Raw genomic sequence first — 20,996 nt, 5'->3', positions numbered from 1 at the left:
GAACTAGGCTTTAAGAGGCTTGTTCCATCTCTATTTGCATTTACATTGCCAAAGGTAAACTCTGGATTCATAACATGTGGAAGTTAGAGGTTTACCCAAAGTAGTGAACTTCTCCTGCAGCTGTGGCGTCCCTGATAGTATCAGGAAAGTCAGCCCATTAACTGATGTCTGAATTTCTTAATTGGCTGGTGCCTGTGCTCGCATGCTCGCTCTCACGCTCTCTCTGTCTCTCTTTTTAGGGTGCAGGGGGAGGGAGTCTTGTTTGCAAGAACACATTAGTGCTACACTTTTTTCTTAAAAGTACTTCCTTTATACATGTTGTAATAAAGACAGTATTTTCACATGGACAGCTGCAGTCATTTAAAAACACAAAGTAGGTGACATTCTTGGGAAACTGTACAAAATCAGCTTACAGCCCACTTGAGACAGAGGACTGCTGGTACTGAAAAAGTAGAGGTAGTGCAGAGGTACTGAGCCACAAGGGTCTGGCATAAGCCTCATTTTTCTCTCTACATAAGCTATTACCTGTGCTTTTGCCTAATCAGGCTGGGCTTTTTAGAAGCCCAGGCTCTTATAAAGTGTGAAACATGCTTTCATAGTTTTAACATCAAGAAAATGCCTTTTTGCCCATTCTTTGGCCAAAAAGTGCTTTGCTTTCTTTCATTTGCTTTAAAGGCCTTAAAGTCTTTAAAGATCTTTTTGCTTCTTAATTCTGTCTCGTAGTCTATTGTCACATCTATACTGTGCATTTTTTATATTTCCAAATGTTAATGATTTGAGATTCTTCCTTCTTTCAAGGTATTGTTTGTGTCAGCCTTTAAGTCCAATTTATCTATCCCTGTCTTCCTCATTCATCATTTCTGAACTTACCTGAATAGATGGAGATATTTCTTGAAAATTTATCTGATAGATTTATAATGAGACTTTATAAGACCTGGTTACAGCAGTATCACCTGCCTTTCAGTTACAGTTGTGTAGTCGTGTTTTTTGTTTTTAAACTAACTTGGGAAGGAGATTATGCTGATCTTGCCAAAGGCAGTGTCTATGAGTTTTATGAACTTATTTACTGAGCATGCAATATTGATAGCATTACAGTAATTTCAGTGTACCATTTTACACTTAACATGTAAATCTCAGCACGATACATGATCAGAGAAGGTAATAAATTTTTCTTTTCTTACCACAACATTAGCACTGTGCAAGTAGCTAGTATTTTATCTCATTTTTCACTTAGATGGATTTGCTGGCATATCTTTAATAGTAGGCATATATTGGCAACATTTTTCAAGTTGCAAAAATTCTGTTCTTAATGCTTAAGTTTTTTAAGGAGTTACCCAACTAGAAGAACCAGTAGCAGTAAGATCATTTTAAAAAACATAATTTAGGAATGGTAGGTCTTTGAGTGACATGGCTCTGTCAATTCAGAAAGGAAAACAACTGATCTGTGTAGCTGTGCTACCATTCAAGACATGGAACTTGTTAGTTGCTGAAGCTTTCTGTTAGGTCACTTTTATTACTTGAATCCACCTATTTGAAAAATCGGAATATAAGCTTTGAAGGAATTACTATTTTGGGGGCTATTGTGAGTGATGATCCTGAATAACTATCAGTGTTGCTATTGCTGCATGTATTTTTTTTATACAATATTTGCAGAAAATGTATAGCTGAGCAGGGTAAAGATTATTTTTTTATATATATACATAAAGTTACAGACAATTCTAGACTGGTGATTTATTTTTTTTTCCAACCTGAGGTCCACAGACCACATGTAATAACTTCTCATAGTCACTTTATATCAGTTATCAACAGGCTTATGTAACGAATTTCTGAGTAATTTTTAAGGTTTCACAACTAAAGGCTGGAAACTGTTCTGCAATACTGGAAATGCTGCTGTTAATTTAACCTTTTTTTTTTAATCCTTAACAAGTTATAAAACAGCAGAAACTTGTTTATTAACATGTGCTTTAATCTGTTTTACATGCATAAGGGAAAATACAATTTATTTGCTTTTTAGAAATACAAAGCATGCTTTTATCTTTATTAGATAAATAAGCTAGAGCTGCATGTTTCCCAGATTGTAGTATGATCAAGCTTAAAGTTGTTTAAACATATCCTTGCTTCACTTTATCTTTATCTTTAAAATCTTTATAATAAATGCATTTTTAACATTTCTTTTTGTAAAGGAGTCTGAAATTGGGCGCCTGTATCTGCAGCTTATCCCAATTTAATCAATAGAACCTCAGACAAAATTTTGCTCTTTGTTTGTTGTGTATGTATTTGGATATCAGATTAAAACTGCAGGATGCTTTCAGGACTAGATAGTTATTATTTCTGTATGATCTAGTGGCATTAGCTTGGAGCTTTAAAGTAAATTATTCTGTCCAGTCAAGAATTAGAGAGTAAAATCAAAATGGTCAAGCCCCTATTAGTATCCTGTAAGTATATGTGAAGTAGACAATTGAATTGTTCAGTGTTTCAAATGCACTTGAAAAAACGCCACAGTCTCTCTTTGTGATTAGAACATATTCTAGGCACTTCCTTACTGTTTTATACAGAATGGGGAAACATTTGGCAAAAGGCTAATGGAGATACTACAAAGGCTTTAAGGCCACTTGCAGCACATTTTCAGTCTTTCAGCAGATGATAAATACATATGGGTAAGAAATGCATTTTGGAGTTTTTGCTTTTGTTACAGCAAAATATGTATTTTACGTAAAGAAACAGTAGGGGCTATCAGTCTGACAAGTGACATACATGTGGTCTCAAACACTTCATGCTTTAGAAATAGGTGAACCTTAGATGAAACTGTAACGTGAACTGCAATTCTGAAAAGTTTGATCACATTTTTATTCTCAAATGAAAATTCTTATATAAAATGAAGTTTCCCTCTAGAGTTGACACTGAAAAACTATGTTAAAAAGCAAATTTATCAGTGCTTCCTTCTGTGCTACCCATCAGGACCGACCACAGAACATAGGTAAACTTAGTGGTCTTGATTCATGGAGGTACAGCTAGAGTAAATAGTAATTTGTATTTAAACCTTTCTCTTTTTCCTTTCCCTCCTATATTTCCAGCTTCCTGAAGTACTCCTTACCTGTGCAATTTTATGATGCTCAAAATTGCAATGTGTGTGTATCATTCTCAGTAGATGGGAAGAGTGTGACAACTGAGCAACACGTTAGGGTGAAGGAGATGGAGAGTAACTCCTTTGGCTTTTTGAATCCTTCCCATGTTGACTTTAAGCCAACTGTGCAAATGAAGCTGAAGGAAAAAAAACCAAGAAACCAAAATGAACAACCAAACTGCATGCCACCTTTTGATTAAATTTGACCAAAGTGTTGAGTAGCTGCTTTTTGAGTTTGAAAGTTACTAAGTATGCCTAATTATGAAGAATTTTTGACTTGGAAATTCCTGTGCAAGAATGACTAAGTAATTTAACCAGCTCTGAATCTGTGTGTGAGTTAGTCAGTAGCCAGTTTTGGGTTGGGGCTTTGTTGTTGTTTTGTTTGTTTTTAACAACAAATGTCTTAGAGGTAAATGTAGTTAATTATATTCTTTGTTTCCTTCATTTTTGCGTATTGATAACATCTGCATTTTTGTGATGGCCCCTGGAGAGTTTCTGTGTCTCTAAAAGGGTAGATTTGGGACTGAAGAAAGGCTTTAGAAGCTTGTTAGCCAAGTAGTTCAACACCTGGATAACTGCAGGTTGTGTAAAGATTTGTAGTATGCAAGATTTTTATGTTTAAAGAGGCTGAGAACGAGGTAGTAATTAATTAATCCTTCCATGATACTGTTTCACTGAAGTGTTACTTGAATTTTTTTAAACACAACATTCAGAATTATGAGGCTTTCTACTTAAGGTATTTTTCACAGAACTGCAATATTAAAAATTATTCACAGAATCATTACCTTCCTTAAAAATCAGAGTTATTTGGCCCGTTGCTTAATAACAACAAGACAAACGGAATTGCAGATTTCTAAAATCCTGGTGAAGAAACTTGTGGCTGAAACCTTGAGCTTCCTTACCTCTGCTCTATTTTTCTTATGTAATCAAAAACTCCTTCATCCTTTTGAAAGGATATAAAATAATGCAGTGTTTACAGGTTTCATTGCAGAAAACAGTACTTTACTAGACATCTTGCAGTACTGTATTCTCACCACAAAAATATCCCAATCTGATGCTGTGCTCTAATTGTTAACCAGCCTGACAAACCTGCACACTTGCTTTAGGACTTTCTTACCTCTTAGACTCTATTTTGATGGTTTATACTTGCTATTTCTGTGCCAAGGAACCTTATTTTATCATGTATCCCATATGGAGAATGTAGAAATCCAGTGCTATTTCACTTACTCTGGATAAAAAGGCCTTTTGTAGTTTAATCACCTGTGGCCAATACGTTAAGTTATATCTGTCACTAGATTTGAGACCTTCGCACTCCATTGTGGAGGTCAGTTAGAACAAGTATGAATGGAATGGGTGGTGGTGGTTGAATTCAATGATACAGTATTTTAATTTTAAATGCTTCAGAGGTGTCCATTCAGCTTTTACTTACCCCTTAAGATTCCTGAAGTGAAACAAATTTGTAAGAAAAAGCACCTGATACCTGCTTGCAGGTAGAACTATTTTAATTTTGCCAAACTGAAGAGCTTTAGTGAAGCTTCTGTGTGGAAGGTGCTGGATTGCATTAGCTAGCATCCAAAGTAACTAGCTTGCTAACATCAGTTAAGGAAGGAATGCTCTGAATCCAATGGCTTGAAATTTAGGGATTATTTTAATTATTTTTAGAAGTTCTTGGGAAGAAAAAATCTTCTGGGTTGTGTTCTGTTATCTTCTGTCTTAAGGAATAGATGGTGGTCTTCCATTGTAACAGGACCTCAAAATTCAAAACTTAACTTTAAGGAGAAAGCTGCAGTTAATATCCCCTTAAAAGTACTAAACCTCTTTAAAAACTTGTATTCTTCTGCTATAATACTGTATTATATGTGTCAATAATACTATTTTCAAGCTAGAATTGATGGTAAAAGTATGACTGCTGAAAATGTTCTCATGACATTGGTTTTCTTTGTAGAAAGTGGAGCAGTTCCAAAAAAGAAGGATCCCTTAACGCACACAAGTAATTCCCTTCCTCGTTCAAAAACTGTTGCAAAAACTGGATCTACAGGCCTTTCAGGTCACCATAGAACTCCTAGCTACAGTGGGATATCATCATCTTCTGTGTCTAGACCAGCACTTAATCCTGTAGCTTCAACTCACAAGGTATGGTGACAATAAATATAGCAGTATACACTTGGAAAAATCAATGTAAATTCCAGAACAAACTGGATTTACTGCTTTTATTGCAGTATCATAGTAGCAAAAAACCCCTAAACCTCTAATTTTTTGGCCAAGCCTCTTGAGCTAGGCTGCAGAGTAGATTTGAGAAATTGGGGGGTATTGAGTGGCTGCGTGGGCAAATGGATTTTAATTGTAATCACAGTAATAAATGATAATACTTGTTCTGAAAATTGTGTGGGAAACTGGGGAAGGCTTATCTAAGAGAAAAATAAGTATTACTCCCAGTATGTAAAAGATGGAAAAGAATCCCTTTTACTCCAGAACAGCAGATTTTCCCCCAATATGTTCCTTCTCTTCCAAAGCATGATGCCCAGGTTGTAATGCAACCACGTTGAAAAGCGAATTATGGTTAGATTGTAACTTAAATACAAAAGTAAGTCCTATATTAATAAGACAGAAACTTGCTGCATTTCTTTTGACCCATCTCTTTCCCTTCCACCCTTATCTCCCCCACTGCTACTCCCACAGTAAAGCAGAACCAAGAGCAGAGTGGACAGGACACAAAAGTGCTTAAGCATTGCTGCTGCTATAACATGAAGGCTTTTAAGTGGCCTGTTATCAAAGTATGACAGCAGTAGAAATTCTTGCTTATAGGTATGGTGAATCTGAAACAGTTTGTGATGCTCTATTTCTAGTGTATGCTGGGGAAAAATCCCATAGTTAAATATAATGAATTATCTTTAAAAAAACAAAACAACAACAAAACCCACCAAAATACAAACCCAACAACAAAAAAACTTTAAAAACCAAACAAAACCAAAAATACCCTCGCCACTGTAGTCTGAGATGTTCTACTTGTGGGTGAATATGATAGTATGGTTGGTAGGAAAATACAGCATCAGAATATCTGGTATGTGTTAGTGTATTAGGTTTTACTGGAGCAAATGAAAGGTAGAAGTAATTTTGTTAACAGTATGCTTTAAAACTATCAAGTTGGGGGCTTTTGTGGTATTTTTTGTTTGTTTTTTTTCTCCCCCTCTCCAGGCTGCTCCAAAAAATAGCAGGACAAATAAGCCTTCTACTCCTACCACTGCTCCTCGAAAAAAGAAAGACTTGAAGATATTTAGAAATGTGGACAGTAATCTTGCTAATCTCATCCTGAATGAAATTGTTGATAGGTAAGTCTGAAGAAAAGTAGGCTTTTCAATGCAGAAAACCAGCTTTTCATTCAGTACAGTCTTGCACCCTTGGAATGAAAATTAGTACTTCTAGTTTGTTGTGGGTTGTTTTGGTAGATTTTTCTGTTACTTTAGCAAAAGGATGAAAATTCAGATCGGAAATGCTTATTTTCTTAAATGTGTAGCAGTGCAAGTTGTAGATTTCCTCAGAAGGGTTCTGTATAAATAGTCAATTGCATTAAATTAGTCAGCTGCAGCTGAAAAAGAGTATCTCATTGTTAGACTAATTAGTATTCCATTTCTTTGTTAGTGGTCCAGCTGTCAAATTTGATGATATCGCGGGGCAGGAACTGGCTAAACAAGCTTTGCAAGAAATTGTTATTCTTCCTTCCCTTAGACCTGAGGTAAGTGACTAGGTTTTGTTATTACTCTGTGACAGAATGAAGGAGATGTATTGTGCTTCACATGGGAAGTGGTGATTCTTAAATCCTGTCTTTGCTGGTTATGATTGCTATTGATAGCTGTCCTGGAAAAGGAGAATAAAGAATTTATGTGTTAAAATATTACCATGAAGTTCCTTGTCTTTGGGTTAAGCAGTGTTGGAGAAAAGTGTCTGAGGCAATAGCTTAAACAATAAAACAAAACAAAAAGAAACCCATCAAAGCACAAACCCCTGAAAAATCAAACCAAAGAAAACAATAAAAACCCCTGAAAATTTCTTGGGCTGACTCTTCCAGATGGCAAAGCCCAGAATTGGAAGAGTGAAACAGATTAAATTTGTATAGGTAAATTAAGTCGTGACACTGTCTGATTTGAAAAATACTAAATTGGTATTGTCATCGTGTTCTCTGTGGATGTTGGTTAGACGTTCTGAATAGTCTATTCACAGCAGGAGAGGATGCAAAGAAGTGTGGCAGTGAACAAGCAAATACACTGAGGTGTATAATGGTTGAGGCCAGATTTCCTTTTTACTTGGCTGAGTAGAAATTGGTCATTTAGGCTTTTATTTATTTCTTACTTATTTGTTTAGGAGGTGGTACCTGGTGACTGCCTGGATTCAGGTCTGGTCTATATACTACTGGAGTTTTCTGAGGCACTTAAAAAAAAAAAATTAAATTGGTCATTTTCTAAACCTGGACCCTGGCAGAAATTGCATGCAATGATTTACTGCAGTGCTGATTATTCAAGTAAAATTGCTGTTTCTTCTTTTTCACTTGCTTGTGCGTTTATTTTGTCACATTGACGGGTGACTGGAGTTTCTCTGTGGTCTTCCTCTTTCCTTTAATGCAGTTTCTGGTTTTGAAGCATAGTGGGTAAGAAACCCTAAACCTGGCATGGCATCACAGGAATACTAGGCCTGATGAAAACAAAGCTTTGGCATCAAATGGTCTGGTATTCTTATGCAGAAGGAAAACGTCATCGTATTGTCTCTTATTACAGTGCTTTAGTATGTCAAGTTGGTTGTTCAGCAACACTAATACAATGAGGTGGGTGGGAACGACTTTAAGATGTGAGGCTTGGAATAGTTATGACTCTTTTCCAATAATAGCTGATATATTCAAGATGGTGTTTTTCATAATACTGTAGCTAGCAGTGGGCCTGACCCTGGTGTAGGTTGAGAATATAACAAAGGACAGAATCCTGTCAATTTTTAACCTTTCCTTGGAGGAAAAGAGGTTGGTATTCTTCCTTGTAAATTAACTTGGTAGATGTAGCAACTATAGGGCAATATTTAGTCAATTAAATACTACTTCAGTTTTAAAATCAATGAAGTTTTGAAGTCAAGTTCATATTTAAACACACCAATTGATGATATTTCTGTAGGAGAGCGAGCATTGAGGTGAATTAATAGAAAACACTGGCTAGAGACACGACTGCAACCATTCCATCAGTATGATGCTTATAGAACAGTAGCAATTAGTTCACACCGTGTTTAGTATGATTAGTCTGCTAATAAAACTTTAAAAGCTCAGTGTGTCTCAGTGATAAATGGCAGTTGTGGCTGAGCTGTGGTCAATCATCTTGAAAACGCTACGCTGGTAAAGGAGCCACTTCTTATCATGGATATTGTGGGAAGGAGTGCCTGCTGACAGTGGTGTTATATATAAGTGATTCCCTGTTATTCCTTTTGTTTGTTTGTTGGAATTATTGGAAGCTGGAAAGGGGAGGTGCATGTGAGGCCAAATACAGAACTCTGGATCTCCTAAGGTGGTAAAAATGTATGCTGGGGAAAACAGGGTGCAGGATTAACTGGAAGAGCTGTACTCTAATGAGAACTTGTAGATTTGCTTGTTGTGATGCTGCATATGACGTGTCCAATTTTGTAGTGTGGGAAAGATGAATCCAATGCAAAGTGAGAGGGAGGAGATTATTATCAGTAGCATTTAGAGAGAGTAGGTGGTTGTTAAGTAGTATTTTAAATAGTTTCAATCAAAGCTCATGTCTTCTCAAGTTTTGTTTAATAGAAAAAAAAAAAGAGAGAAAGATGAAGTGGTTCTTCCATATGGAGTTAGTAGGACCATTGCTTTAACTCCTACTAGACACGTGTATTTCTCCCCTTTTTAAAATGGAATTGGTGCTTTAAACTTGTTAGGCTGGTCTGTCTTGAGGAATGTATTACTGCCTTTTGTATTTGTTTCCCAGTGCCTTTATGCACAGAATGATCATAATGCAATTTAATTGTGGTGTGGGAAGCCATAGTGACATGCATGAGGGCAAGTTACTAATAGAATGTAGTACTCTTAAAACCTGTACTGTTGTAGCACTGCTTCTGTTGCTACCAGGGCCAGCCAGTGAGCCATTTCTCACTCTTAAACCATTTTCTTAGGGAAGTAAATCAACATTTTCTTTGAAGATAACTTAAGATTATGTACTTTTCAGTTATTTACAGGACTTAGAGCTCCTGCACGTGGATTATTGCTGTTTGGCCCACCAGGAAATGGGAAGACAATGTTGGTGAGAAAATTGTTTCATGCATGAGTTGGTGGGCTTAAAACATAACCATGAGGGGTGTCTTCCAGTTTGGGTGTTATTGTAATAAAACTGTATATTTTTCTTGGATATGTAGTACGGTGTCCATTTAATACAAGAATGCAAAGTTGTTCTTAACTGGGGATTTTATGGGGGAGGGAATTGCTAAATTGGTCTCTATTTAATTTTCTTCAATATCACCAGTAATATTTTGAAACTTAAACTGGCGAGTCTGAGTTTCATTTTCAGAGAGAGTAAAAGTAACATGGTTAGTTGTTTGTATACAGCAGTGATTAATCACAAATGGTCTGCTGTCCACTAAAATACATTAGAAGCCCGATTTGGAAATGGGGAAGGAGCACAGTAGCAAGAAGGGGGGTTGTGGTTGTCTGACTTCCACAGTGCTATGCAAGGAGCATAAGTGCTGTAGAACTGTCTGGCTGCTGCTTGTTTTCTCAGCCTGAGGTGCTGGGTTGAGGGAAGGGGAGGGAAATGGCTGTGCATCAGCCAGGGAGCGTCGCATGTCCTGATGCAGCTGAGCCGGGCACATCCTCCTGCATCACATGGCGTGGCTGCAGCTGCACAATCCCTTGGCTGATACTGAAACTGGATCAGCTCTGAAGTGCAGGAGTGTGAATGCTGAGCAGCTCACTTTGCCTAATCTGTTATGTTCTACGTAGTGGAACATAATTGCTAATTGCTTAAGTTAAAGTGTATAACCAGGGGAATCATAATTCCTTGAATATGCTGAACCTGTTAAAGAAGAGGGTACTCTGTGTGAGTAGCACTGCTTCTGTTGCTACCAGGGCCAGCCAGTGAGCCATTTCTCACTCTTAAACCATTTTCTTAGGGAAGTAAATCAACATTTTCTTTGAAGATAACTTAAGATTATGTACTTTTCAGTTATTTACAGGACTTAGAGCTCCTGCACGTGGATTATTGCTGTTTGGCCCACCAGGAAATGGGAAGACAATGTTGGTGAGAAAATTGTTTCATGCATGAGTTGGTGGGCTTAAAACATAACCATGAGGGGTGTCTTCCAGTTTGGGTGTTATTGTAATAAAACTGTATATTTTTCTTGGATATGTAGTACGGTGTCCATTTAATACAAGAATGCAAAGTTGTTCTTAACTGGGGATTTTATGGGGGAGGGAATTGCTAAATTGGTCTCTATTTAATTTTCTTCAATATCACCAGTAATATTTTGAAACTTAAACTGGCGAGTCTGAGTTTCATTTTCAGAGAGAGTAAAAGTAACATGGTTAGTTGTTTGTATACAGCAGTGATTAATCACAAATGGTCTGCTGTCCACTAAAATACATTAGAAGCCCGATTTGGAAATGGGGAAGGAGCACAGTAGCAAGAAGGGGGGTTGTGGTTGTCTGACTTCCACAGTGCTATGCAAGGAGCATAAGTGCTGTAGAACTGTCTGGCTGCTGCTTGTTTTCTCAGCCTGAGGTGCTGGGTTGAGGGAAGGGGAGGGAAATGGCTGTGCATCAGCCAGGGAGCGTCGCATGTCCTGATGCAGCTGAGCCGGGCACATCCTCCTGCATCACATGGCGTGGCTGCAGCTGCACAATCCCTTGGCTGATACTGAAACTGGATCAGCTCTGAAGTGCAGGAGTGTGAATGCTGAGCAGCTCACTTTGCCTAATCTGTTATGTTCTACGTAGTGGAACATAATTGCTAATTGCTTAAGTTAAAGTGTATAACCAGGGGAATCATAATTCCTTGAATATGCTGAACCTGTTAAAGAAGAGGGTACTCTGTGTGAGCATCTAGCTAAACTGATTTTTTTTTTTTTCCTAGCTTTCCTCTGAAAACAGTTTTTTTACAGATAGGGTATGGATGGGAAAAAAACCACCATAATTTTTTATGTGATTTGATCCAACCGTTATCCTAAATTGCTACCCTAAATTAGTTAAAACTGTTTGAGATGTCTAGCAGGATACATTGAAAGGAGCTGGAGACTTGTATTCTTCAGTAAGCAAGTTGTGGTTGGCTATGGAGATGATGTGATTAGAGAAGTCTAAGGGAGTCTGGAAATTTCTCTAGTCATTAGACCACTCATTGGTTCTTATTTGTAAGTGGCCTGTAGAGAAGTTTTCTGTAGCATCTGCAAGATGTTTTCTTTGAAGGAGTAGGGGTTGTCAAAATTGTCAATCAGGACACGAGTGGCAGCTGCAGAAGCAGAGAGGAGAGGTATCTTCAACGTGATGTTTTAAAAAGTACGTTTTTTCCCCCCCTCTTCTAGGCCAAAGCTGTTGCTGCAGAATCAAATGCAACTTTCTTTAATATAAGTGCAGCGAGCCTAACTTCCAAATACGTAAGTAGCAGATGTAAATTATATTGATCTGAAAACGGACACATGCTGTAATTATTGGGGCTTAATAAAGCCAGAGGCTTCTGATGAATCCTTGGTGAAGTGTTAGCCTATAGTGATCATAAAGTTCTTAAAAAATGACATGTGATGTAAAAATAAATTGTTTTGCATTTGTGATAACTCAATGTCAAAGGCTTTTGCAGTTCAGGATGACCCTGGCTGTCATATAGATGAGTGGTTGTGAGGTTTTTTTCTTCTTTAAAAAGTAAATTAAGTGTATCCTAGCTCCCTTTCATTATGATAATTTAGGAACCAAAATCTTTCAACAACTCATTTGTGATCGCAAGTGAACTTGCAATGTGTCTTTTAAGACATAAACAATACTGTCATATGTAATACTGAACTAGTGATAATCCCAGTGTGTATGAATGGACTGAGTGGGGTTGGTTATCAGCAAGATTTTCTGTTGTCCTTATGTTAGCTCTCTTGTAATAAACATTTTCTAAAGCCCCTCCAAAAATAGTTTATTGTTGTTTTAGGTGGGTGAAGGCGAGAAACTGGTGCGTGCTTTATTTGCAGTAGCCAGAGAACTTCAGCCTTCGATAATTTTTATCGGTAAGACCTTAAACGTTGTTGACTTTTGTGCATTTGCTTAAATATTTCTCTTAAATACAAAATTGGAATCATCAGGTAAACTACTTTGGGTAATTCTGCAGTGTAGAGCAAGCGTCTTGGGTATGACCTGCTGGCTAATCAGTAATTCCATAGACAGCATGTTAGATTGCTGTTGTGTTACTTAATTGGTGTTAATAGTGGGAAGAAATGCCCTCAAAAATGCAAATACTGTACTACCTTTATAGACTAAGTCCATTTATGTATTAAACTTCAAAGATGAAATTGGGTTTTGCTTGTCCCGAGTTGCAGTTTATCATCAGCAGGATTTTTTTCCTCTCATCTGTGCTTGGTGTTACATATTCACAGGACAACATGTTATACAAGCTTTTAAACTGTACTAAGATCTGTCTGTCTCCTAAGGAGTAAAGATCTGATCTCTCGTACTGGAGCCCTATATTAGCAAAATGATTTAGGCAAGTATGAAGACTTTAATGTTGTATGCTTAATTAAGATGTATTTCTTTGTTTTTCAGATGAAGTTGATAGCCTTTTGTGTGAAAGGCGAGAAGGTGAACATGATGCTAGTAGGCGTCTAAAAACAGAATTTTTAATAGAATTTGATGGTGTAAGTACTTAGTCTTGGGTATTGTTTGATTTAGTTGAATTGGCTAATGGAGTGGGTGCCAGTACAAGCTACAGATGAAGCACAAATAGGATTTAGCTGCTGGGCCTTAGCTTAGCTCCCTCCCCACCCCTGCACCTTGCTTGGCAAGCAGCTTTTTTCCATTACTGTTAATTTTTCCCCTGCTTACTGTAGTATTCTGGAAAATTCAGTCTGGGGTGAAAGGTAGCAATCTGGGAATGAGCTGAAATAATGGGTTGAAAGACTGTGGACAGAGAAGAGAGCATAACAAATGGCAATAGTAAAGGAGCTGTGGGAACAAATGTTCTTAGAGGGCATGAGAGACATTTGAGAGTCAGGCAGTGTGGAATCCTTATTTGCGTGCTTTGGTGAAGCACATCTCTTCATTCTGGCAAAGTAAAAGAAGATGTAATTGCTTTTAAGTAGTATCTTTTTGTTTTTTAAGGGATATCTGTCACACAATCATGCACTGTCAAGGCATAAAGTGAGACTTGAGGGATGAGGGTTTCAAATCATATTCTTGGGTATAAAAATCAAGTCTTGCAATTGAGTGAATTATGGGGGAAAATTACTGTGTCTATGCACTATTGAACAGCTTCTCATTTTGATCACTACCTTCTTGCAAGACCCATATTCGATCAATCTCTGATCCGATTTAGTGGTTCTGGCTCTACGTTAGCAGAAAGTTCTGATTCTCTCTGTAGGCTTCAAAACAATGTTTTGTGTTAAAACCCACAACAGCAGAAAGTCTTTAGTCATCCAGAGATAATTATGTTTAAAAAGCTAAATTTCTGATTGCTTTTTGTAGTCTCAGTTTTCTCTCACACGTAAAGTGCAATTCCACACAAACATTTGCGCTCTTCCAAGGCTCCTCAAGCAATGCAATTTGGGTGTAGTGTCTTGTGTTTACATTCCTTATTTTTTTCTTTTTACGTTTTCCTAGTTTGACTTTACATTTATCTAAAGAATGTTTTACAGCTAACTGCATGGAAAAAACTCCACATATACAGTAAGATCCCATCAGTGTGCTGAATACATGACAAGTCTTTAACAGGTTTTGCTGTATTACTACTTGATGTAAACTAAAAGCTGTCTTTCTACATTTTATACATTATGTATCATCTTATGTTATATAGGTGCAGTCTTCTGGAGAGGACAGAATACTTGTGATGGGAGCAACAAACAGGCCACAGGAGCTTGATGATGCTGTTCTCAGGTATCAAAAATGTCTCTTCCTTTATTTGAATACAAATACTGTGATGTTCATTATGAAGAGCAGGTTTTGCTACTTAATCTGTGGGTTAAGTTTTGGAATAAACAGTGAAAGCTGTTTGGCAGGGTTAAATTATTTAACTTCTCCAAGAGGTGTCTGTCTGTTTGCTTTTGGGATACATCTGGACAAAGGTGGTGGCCTTGGAATTGTCTTAAACAGCAATACCTGTTGAGACCAAGTCAACATTCCACAACCCTCTTACATCTTATATATTGCTTTTTTATTATTTGGATCTTAATGGCAAATGAAGGAGGAAATTTGACCTGTGAAATCCAGTATTTCTTCTCTGTGAATATTGGACTTCTGATGTCCCATGCAATTACAGATCTTGCTTTAGATTTGCCTTAGGACTTTTTTGCTGCAAGTTCTCATACTTGCTTCTCTTCATTCTTCATTGAGGAAAATAGGCATGTCAGCGCTGCCTGAACGAGTAAAACACATTTTTAATGATTCCAAGGACTTTTTGTGTACAGCGAATAGATGCTTCATTTTGTTGCTGGTAGTTAGTGGTATTTCTACCTTTAGAGTGTTTCCTCTCTGGGAGAAGTCTCATAACTTCAAATAAGAGTAAGGCAACACCAATGGCTGCTTGTGCATATTGCTGCTTTGTTGGGCTTTTGGGGTGGTTTTTTGTTGTTTTGGTTTTGTTTTTTTTTTAATCTACATATAAATCCTATTCCCTAGGATTTGATCATGTAAGTGAAATTTTGACATTTATCAAATCAAATGTCAGATCTGTATGTGCTAAAAAGTTACAAAAGTGTGTGTGTACATATGTATATGTTTGTTTGTTTTTTTAAGACGATTCACCAAACGGGTATATGTGTCTTTACCAAATGAGGAAGTAAGTATTATTTTCCATGTATTTTGTTAATTTTAAAATCAATTTTATTAAAAAAAGAGAATAAAATACGTTTTGTAGACTCTTCTTAACTTGCCCTAGTGGATGTTTACAGTTCTGTGAATTTATTTCTGGCCCATCTTGGCCATATGCACTGTGTTTCAATTCTGGCTAATATCTTAAGTTTTTGCATTTACTTTTTTTTTAGCATGTGCTAGTAGCAAATCTGGTAGTAGTTACTCAGTATTTCTTTGCTAGTGAGTTGTTCCTTACATACTAGCAGGGATGGACAAGTCTGAAGTCGGCTTTGCAGGAGCACGTTTAGTTGGCTGGAGAAGAGTGTTTATTGGAAAAGATCAAAGTAGCTTTATTGAAGTAATGTTTTTCAGCTCAAACAGCAGATTAGGGCTTTTGATGAGGATTCTAATGTATTATCCTTGAAGTAGTTTGACCCTTGATCTCATTATTACCAAATCCCAATCTCTTCCCCTGAAGTGTAGTGTACAGTCTAATCGCAAAAGCACTATAGGCAAGTTTAAACTAGTGAAGCACAAAAGCTAACCTGACAAACGTGTAATTTTGTTGTTGCAACAGAATTTTAAATGTACCGTGAAAATGAGTTTTACATCTGATAAATGTATCTTCTTTTCAGACGAGGTTGATTTTGCTAAAAAATCTTCTAAGCAAGCAAGGAAGTCCATTGACCCAAAAAGAGTTGGCACAACTAGCTAGGTAAGTATTTTGTAACTATACTAAAGAAATACACTTATTTACTGCATTCATTCGGACTGTTTTATTCATTCAAAATAAAACTAATGTAAATCATCAGATAGTGACAACATTTGCTGAGGATAAATTGCATGCGTTTTGGGAAGATGGTCTCCTATCAAGCTACATGAAAGTGTTTTATATATGCTTATATTTATATGTATGTACTTGTTTCTTCCCTACACCATCTGGCTGGGTTTCTGTTGTTGAAACATGCTCATGGGTGCTTTTCCTTCTGAGGAGGAGGGAGGAGGATACTCCTCTCCACCTGTGCCCCAGGCAATCCAGTTCTCCTCCCTGATGCAAAAAGGCAGTACCAGTTTTACACTTGGCATGCATTTAAAATCAAAAGCAACTTTTCTCTCCTTCTCCTTTGCTATGCTTGGTGTAGGTATTACCAACATAGCAGAGCAAGCACTGGATTTTAGATTCTTTTCAGTTTCATATTGGACTGGAAAAATATGGGTTAAATGCCCTTTCTTTTATGAAACGACATTGTTTTATGTTTTTCACAGTACTGCTATTTGTCACCCTCAGAAAATAAATGTAATGGGTGTGAAGGAAGTTAGACTAAAAAGCATGTAGAGCACATAGGACAGGGAAGAATGAAAACAGAAGTGTGAAATACCAAAACTATGCAATTGGATGTACTTCAGTCTCTGTTTCTGTTTGTGGTAGTACGCAGGAGGTGAGTGCAGTCTTGGATGTAGGGTTTGTCAGCCTCGGTGTTAGTAACGTTGCAGAAATTTGATATATAATCTAACTGAATAAATTCTCTCCGTACTTGAAGGATGCTAGTTCAGGCCATAGTTAGGCTGCAGTAATAACTAACTGGAGGGAAAAAGACAGCGTCTTGGATTCTAACTGCAGATTTATGAACCAAATTACAAATACAAGTGAAGTACGTCTTTTTTTTTTTTTTTAAAGGATTTAGCAAAAAATACAAAAGTTGAGGGCCCTGCCTGCTTCACCTGCCATCTTTCTTTGTTTGGAAAGAGATAGGTATTTAACCTCTTTCATGATTTTGTGTTCCTTTGCTCCTCTGCAACTTATTCTATAAACTACAACAGCATTAATGATCTCCAGAAGACTGAGCTATGTTTCTAAATTTTTCTTTAGGTAACCCTTAGTGCTTCTTTCCACTTAAGTTGGTAGTATGTATTGGTGGCTTCCTGGTTCAATGGAGATTTTTAATCTGCAGAGTATTTAATTGATTAACTTGGAAATGAAGTCTTAATTCTGGAAAAGCTCCCATAGAGATTGGATCCTTGATTTGATTTTTTTTTTTAGTTCCTTGTGGTTCTTAGGTCTTGGATAATCTGTATGTTGGCCAGTCTTGTAATAAGCAAACAAACAAACCCCAGTAAATAGCACAATTTGTCTTCCTTTCAGTTCACTTACAGAACACCTCCACGTTTACACCATATTATTTCCCAACTCAATGGGAAGTGTGTGCAAGACACACTTACAGAACCTGTTTCTTTTTGAATGAGGACCTGTCCACTGCATTTCATTTCTAAGCTGAATTATAGGTCTTATCTGAAGTTAAGTATTCAGGCTTCTGCAGTAACTGCTGAGGCTGTGGCTCAGTCTGTTGCAGCCATCTCAGGGCCCTCAGTTGGTTCATTAGCAATTCCAGGTTTAGGCTTTAACGTTGGAATCAGTTGGTGAGTCGGACTTAGCTGTGCTAGAGATCATTTTCCATGTATGAACTATAGAAGGCTGTTTCAGTACTCTGCTAAAATGCAGACTGTAAGTTCTGAGAGTTGAGAAGCTTGCTAAGTACTTTGAGAGTATAATCTATCTCATGCCAAACTTTCAACACTGAAAGAAGCTTTCCACCAGAGATAATGCTGTCTGTCCTGTCACTTGCTAAGCGGAGAAGTGCTGCTTTTCAGATTTGTGTTTACTCTTCTGAATTAGTAGAATTTTGTACTTCCTGGAGTCCACTGGTCAACTGCTACCATGGCTTTTCGTCAAGGGTATACTGTAAAACTCTCCCTTATTTTCAAAACCAAACACTACTGTTAGATTATTTTTTTTTAGTAGTGCCTGCTTTTGCCCTTTGTCAGACTCTGATGTAAGCTAAAAGTGCACATCGTTTTATTCAGAAAACTGGTGGTGTGATCATATCATAATAAATGTGTGTGGTATTGGGCTCCCATTGTACTGATAGGCTTGAAAGAGCACAGGACAGTTGAGTTTTCAGTTCTAAATTTATCTGTGACAAACGATGACAAACTTGTGGTAACAGAAATAGTAAACATGCTTGAGATTATTTTCACCTACAAATCCTAGTTGGCTGCTATCTTTTTTGCTTTTTCTAGCATGATATTTGGGACTTGAATATCTGTACTTAAATTTAACCTGGAAAAAGACATAAATCTACATAATTTGTGTTGAATGCACTTCTGATTTACTAAACTTGCAAAACAACGTCTAAATAATACTACTTCTGAATAATCTGCAATTAAAGTGAGATTGCTTGAACTGGGTTTTCTTTTCTTCTTTCTCATTTCACCATTTTATCCTTTGACAAAGAATGACAGATGGATACTCTGGAAGCGATTTAACTGCATTAGCAAAGGATGCAGCACTGGGCCCTATTCGAGGTAAGCTGCATAGCTTTGTATTTAGTTTTTGAAAAAACTCAGTTTTCTACATGTTTATAATTCTAAAAAGCTTAATTTCAGAGGTTTAAGATTGGATTTTGGTCTGTACCTCATATCATCTTGACAAGACTTACCTTAAACAAAACCCTTCAGTAGCTCACCATGTGAAACAGACACTTTTTGCGTCTTAAGAGGAAAGCAGGGTGAAGTGTTTTTCACAGATTTGTGGGGTTTTAAACTAGTGCATCTTCCCTAGGCTGGTTTCACTTCTGTTGTATCTAAATTATTACTTGAATAGCAGTCTCTGACTGCGTTACTTGTCGTATAAAGAGGGCAGATCTCTTTCAAGTCTAAAAGAAGCAAATACTGAAACAGAAGCAATTTTGTGTTTGAGCTTTTTTTTAGATAGAGTTTGAATGCTGTAGATTTTAAAATAAAAAAGCTTCTTAACGTTGAATTGTGATCCAGATGACAATTGTGACTCAAGTAGAATTTTACTTAATATTTGTTCTTCCTCTGACGTTTCAGCTTTGAGAAAATGATGGTTACAACCCCGCCTTTGTTCTGTTTCACTAGCTAGTTATTATGTGTCCAGTAGCCATATCTGAAGGGGCTGATTTTGTTTAGTGGAGATCAGCAGTGGGATTTTGTGAAGATTTGATGCTAGTTTTCTGTTTGCAGATGCATTGTCCTACCTGACAGAAAGGTAGGCAGCCAGAGCAAAAGTGTTCTATAATATCAGCCTATTATGTGTAAATGAAAGTTGTTGCAGTTCTCTTGAATGATTTATGGGGAGGAGAGGTCTGTGCATGTTTTGTGGGTGTGCTTGTTTTACTACTCTTTTTTTTTTTTTTTTTGAGTCAAAAATCCTATAATGTGCAGTTTTGCCAGCACGCTATCTCTTTGAAAGCAGCTGCTGGAAAGTAATGGTTTTTTACCCACTTACTTTCAGCTGTTGAGATTGTAAGGCACACCTTCCAAAACCTCTCGTAATAACTGGGAAACAATTGTATAAATAGCTCTCGCAAGAGACATCATGTCTCCTAAGACTTTGAATGTATTTATTTAGAGTGGTTGAATTAATAATGTATGCATTTAGGTATGCAGGCTTTTCTTTGCTGACAAATCACTTCATGTACAAGTCCATTTTAAGAAGAGACAATGAAATGTTTTGCAACCTATTTCTTCCACCTGCTCATGGCTTCTGTATAAAACAATTTATTTTTTAAATTTTTTTTAGTGTCAGCCTTACCAGTTCTGCCTAGATTCTTTTTCTTGCACCCTCAGAGCAAAAAGTTTGCTGTGATATGTTGATACCATAACAGTATTGCAAGTAGGAAGAAAAAAAAAAAAGTAAAATGGTGAAGGAGACTGGAATGGTTAGATCCCACCAGTGCAAGAAGCACTCCTATGTGCCCTGCCTGATTTTATTCCTGTATTCTTGGCTGAGGGTACCTTTCTGTTTCCTGAATGTTGTGCATGTTTGAGGGGTAAGGGGGTTGCAGGTACCAGGAATAATATGGGGAAAGGTACCTCTGTTACACTTGCCTGATGTTCCCCATAATTTAGGAAGAAGGAAGTAGTTCTGCTACCACTTTGTACTGTATATGCAGTGATAGAGTGTGGGAGCAGCCTGGTTGAGGAGAGCTGATAAATGGGGGAGGAGGAGGTAAAAACACCTTTCTGATAAATGGGGGAGGAGGAGGTAAAAAATGTACCTTTCTGTAGAGGAGATTATGAGAAAGAGAGGTATAATTTTTAGTTGTGGCGGTTTTGTTTTGTTTTTTTTCAGAATATAAGTGCTTTTAACATGCTTTGTGTCAGAATCGATGAATGTTTTCTTACGAAACTCACTGATCTTCCTTTATTTTTACAGAATTAAAACCAGAACAGGTGAAGAACATGTCTGCCAGCGAGGTATGTATACTATTCTAGCGATTGTATTTTCCCCTTTGTATTCCCCCTTTGAATAGAATGCAGATCACCAGAAACTTTTAAGGTCCCTTAATTTACACACAGTATCATACAAAATACCTAGTGTATTTTTTTGGGGGTCTTACCCTTTTTGATTACTTCTTCGTTGAAGAAAAATCTTTCCAAATAGTGATCAAGAAGAAAATCTGTCCTCAGATATCTGAGGTTATCAAGCTTAAGAGCAGCTCCTTTTCTGACAGCAAGTCTCTGCTGCTCTTAGTTTCAGCTGACTGTCCCACCTTTCCCTTCACACTGAAGAGCAACTTGATCTGTTACCCATCAGATTGTGTCAGAGGCCTGGCTTTTATTTTCTCACAGTGTTACTCCCCCAAAACATTCCCAGAAGCATTATGTCAAGTGATTGATTTTATTTCCACCCCTGTCTTTGCATAAACCAAGTCATCTTAGGGAGAACCTCTGAGGGATTTTAAAACAGATTTGTTTGTGTATAGGCAGAATACTTAACATTCATTCACATGGACCATCATAAAGCAAAAACACAATAAAAAAAAAAACAACAATTAA

The 20,996-nt window shown here is 37.2% G+C and overlaps 1 protein-coding gene across 6 annotated transcripts in view; it reads left to right on the top strand.

Moving 5' to 3' along the window:
• SPAST (spastin) overlaps positions 1 to 20,996 on the top strand; it is a 41,122-nt gene that overhangs the window by 13,326 nt on the left and 6,800 nt on the right. For all 6 annotated transcript variants that reach the window (XM_014950929.1, XM_014950927.1, XM_014950926.1 and 3 more), the window contains 12 exons: positions 5,070 to 5,257; positions 6,320 to 6,453; positions 6,764 to 6,857; positions 9,334 to 9,408; positions 11,678 to 11,749; positions 12,286 to 12,361; positions 12,894 to 12,985; positions 14,140 to 14,219; positions 15,078 to 15,120; positions 15,770 to 15,849; positions 18,427 to 18,497; positions 20,374 to 20,414. In XM_014950929.1, coding sequence (XP_014806415.1) covers positions 5,070 to 5,257; positions 6,320 to 6,453; positions 6,764 to 6,857; positions 9,334 to 9,408; positions 11,678 to 11,749; positions 12,286 to 12,361; positions 12,894 to 12,985; positions 14,140 to 14,219; positions 15,078 to 15,120; positions 15,770 to 15,849; positions 18,427 to 18,497; positions 20,374 to 20,414 — 1,046 coding nt within the window. The remainder of the gene's footprint in view (positions 1 to 5,069; positions 5,258 to 6,319; positions 6,454 to 6,763; positions 6,858 to 9,333; positions 9,409 to 11,677; positions 11,750 to 12,285; positions 12,362 to 12,893; positions 12,986 to 14,139; positions 14,220 to 15,077; positions 15,121 to 15,769; positions 15,850 to 18,426; positions 18,498 to 20,373; positions 20,415 to 20,996) is intronic.

This window comes from Calidris pugnax, unplaced genomic scaffold (genome assembly GCF_001431845.1).
Source record: "Calidris pugnax isolate Ruff unplaced genomic scaffold, ASM143184v1 scaffold24, whole genome shotgun sequence".
Taxonomy (NCBI): Eukaryota; Metazoa; Chordata; class Aves; order Charadriiformes; family Scolopacidae; genus Calidris; species Calidris pugnax.
Note: the sequence above shows the minus strand (reverse complement) of the source record. Positions and strands in the feature narration are given on the sequence as shown.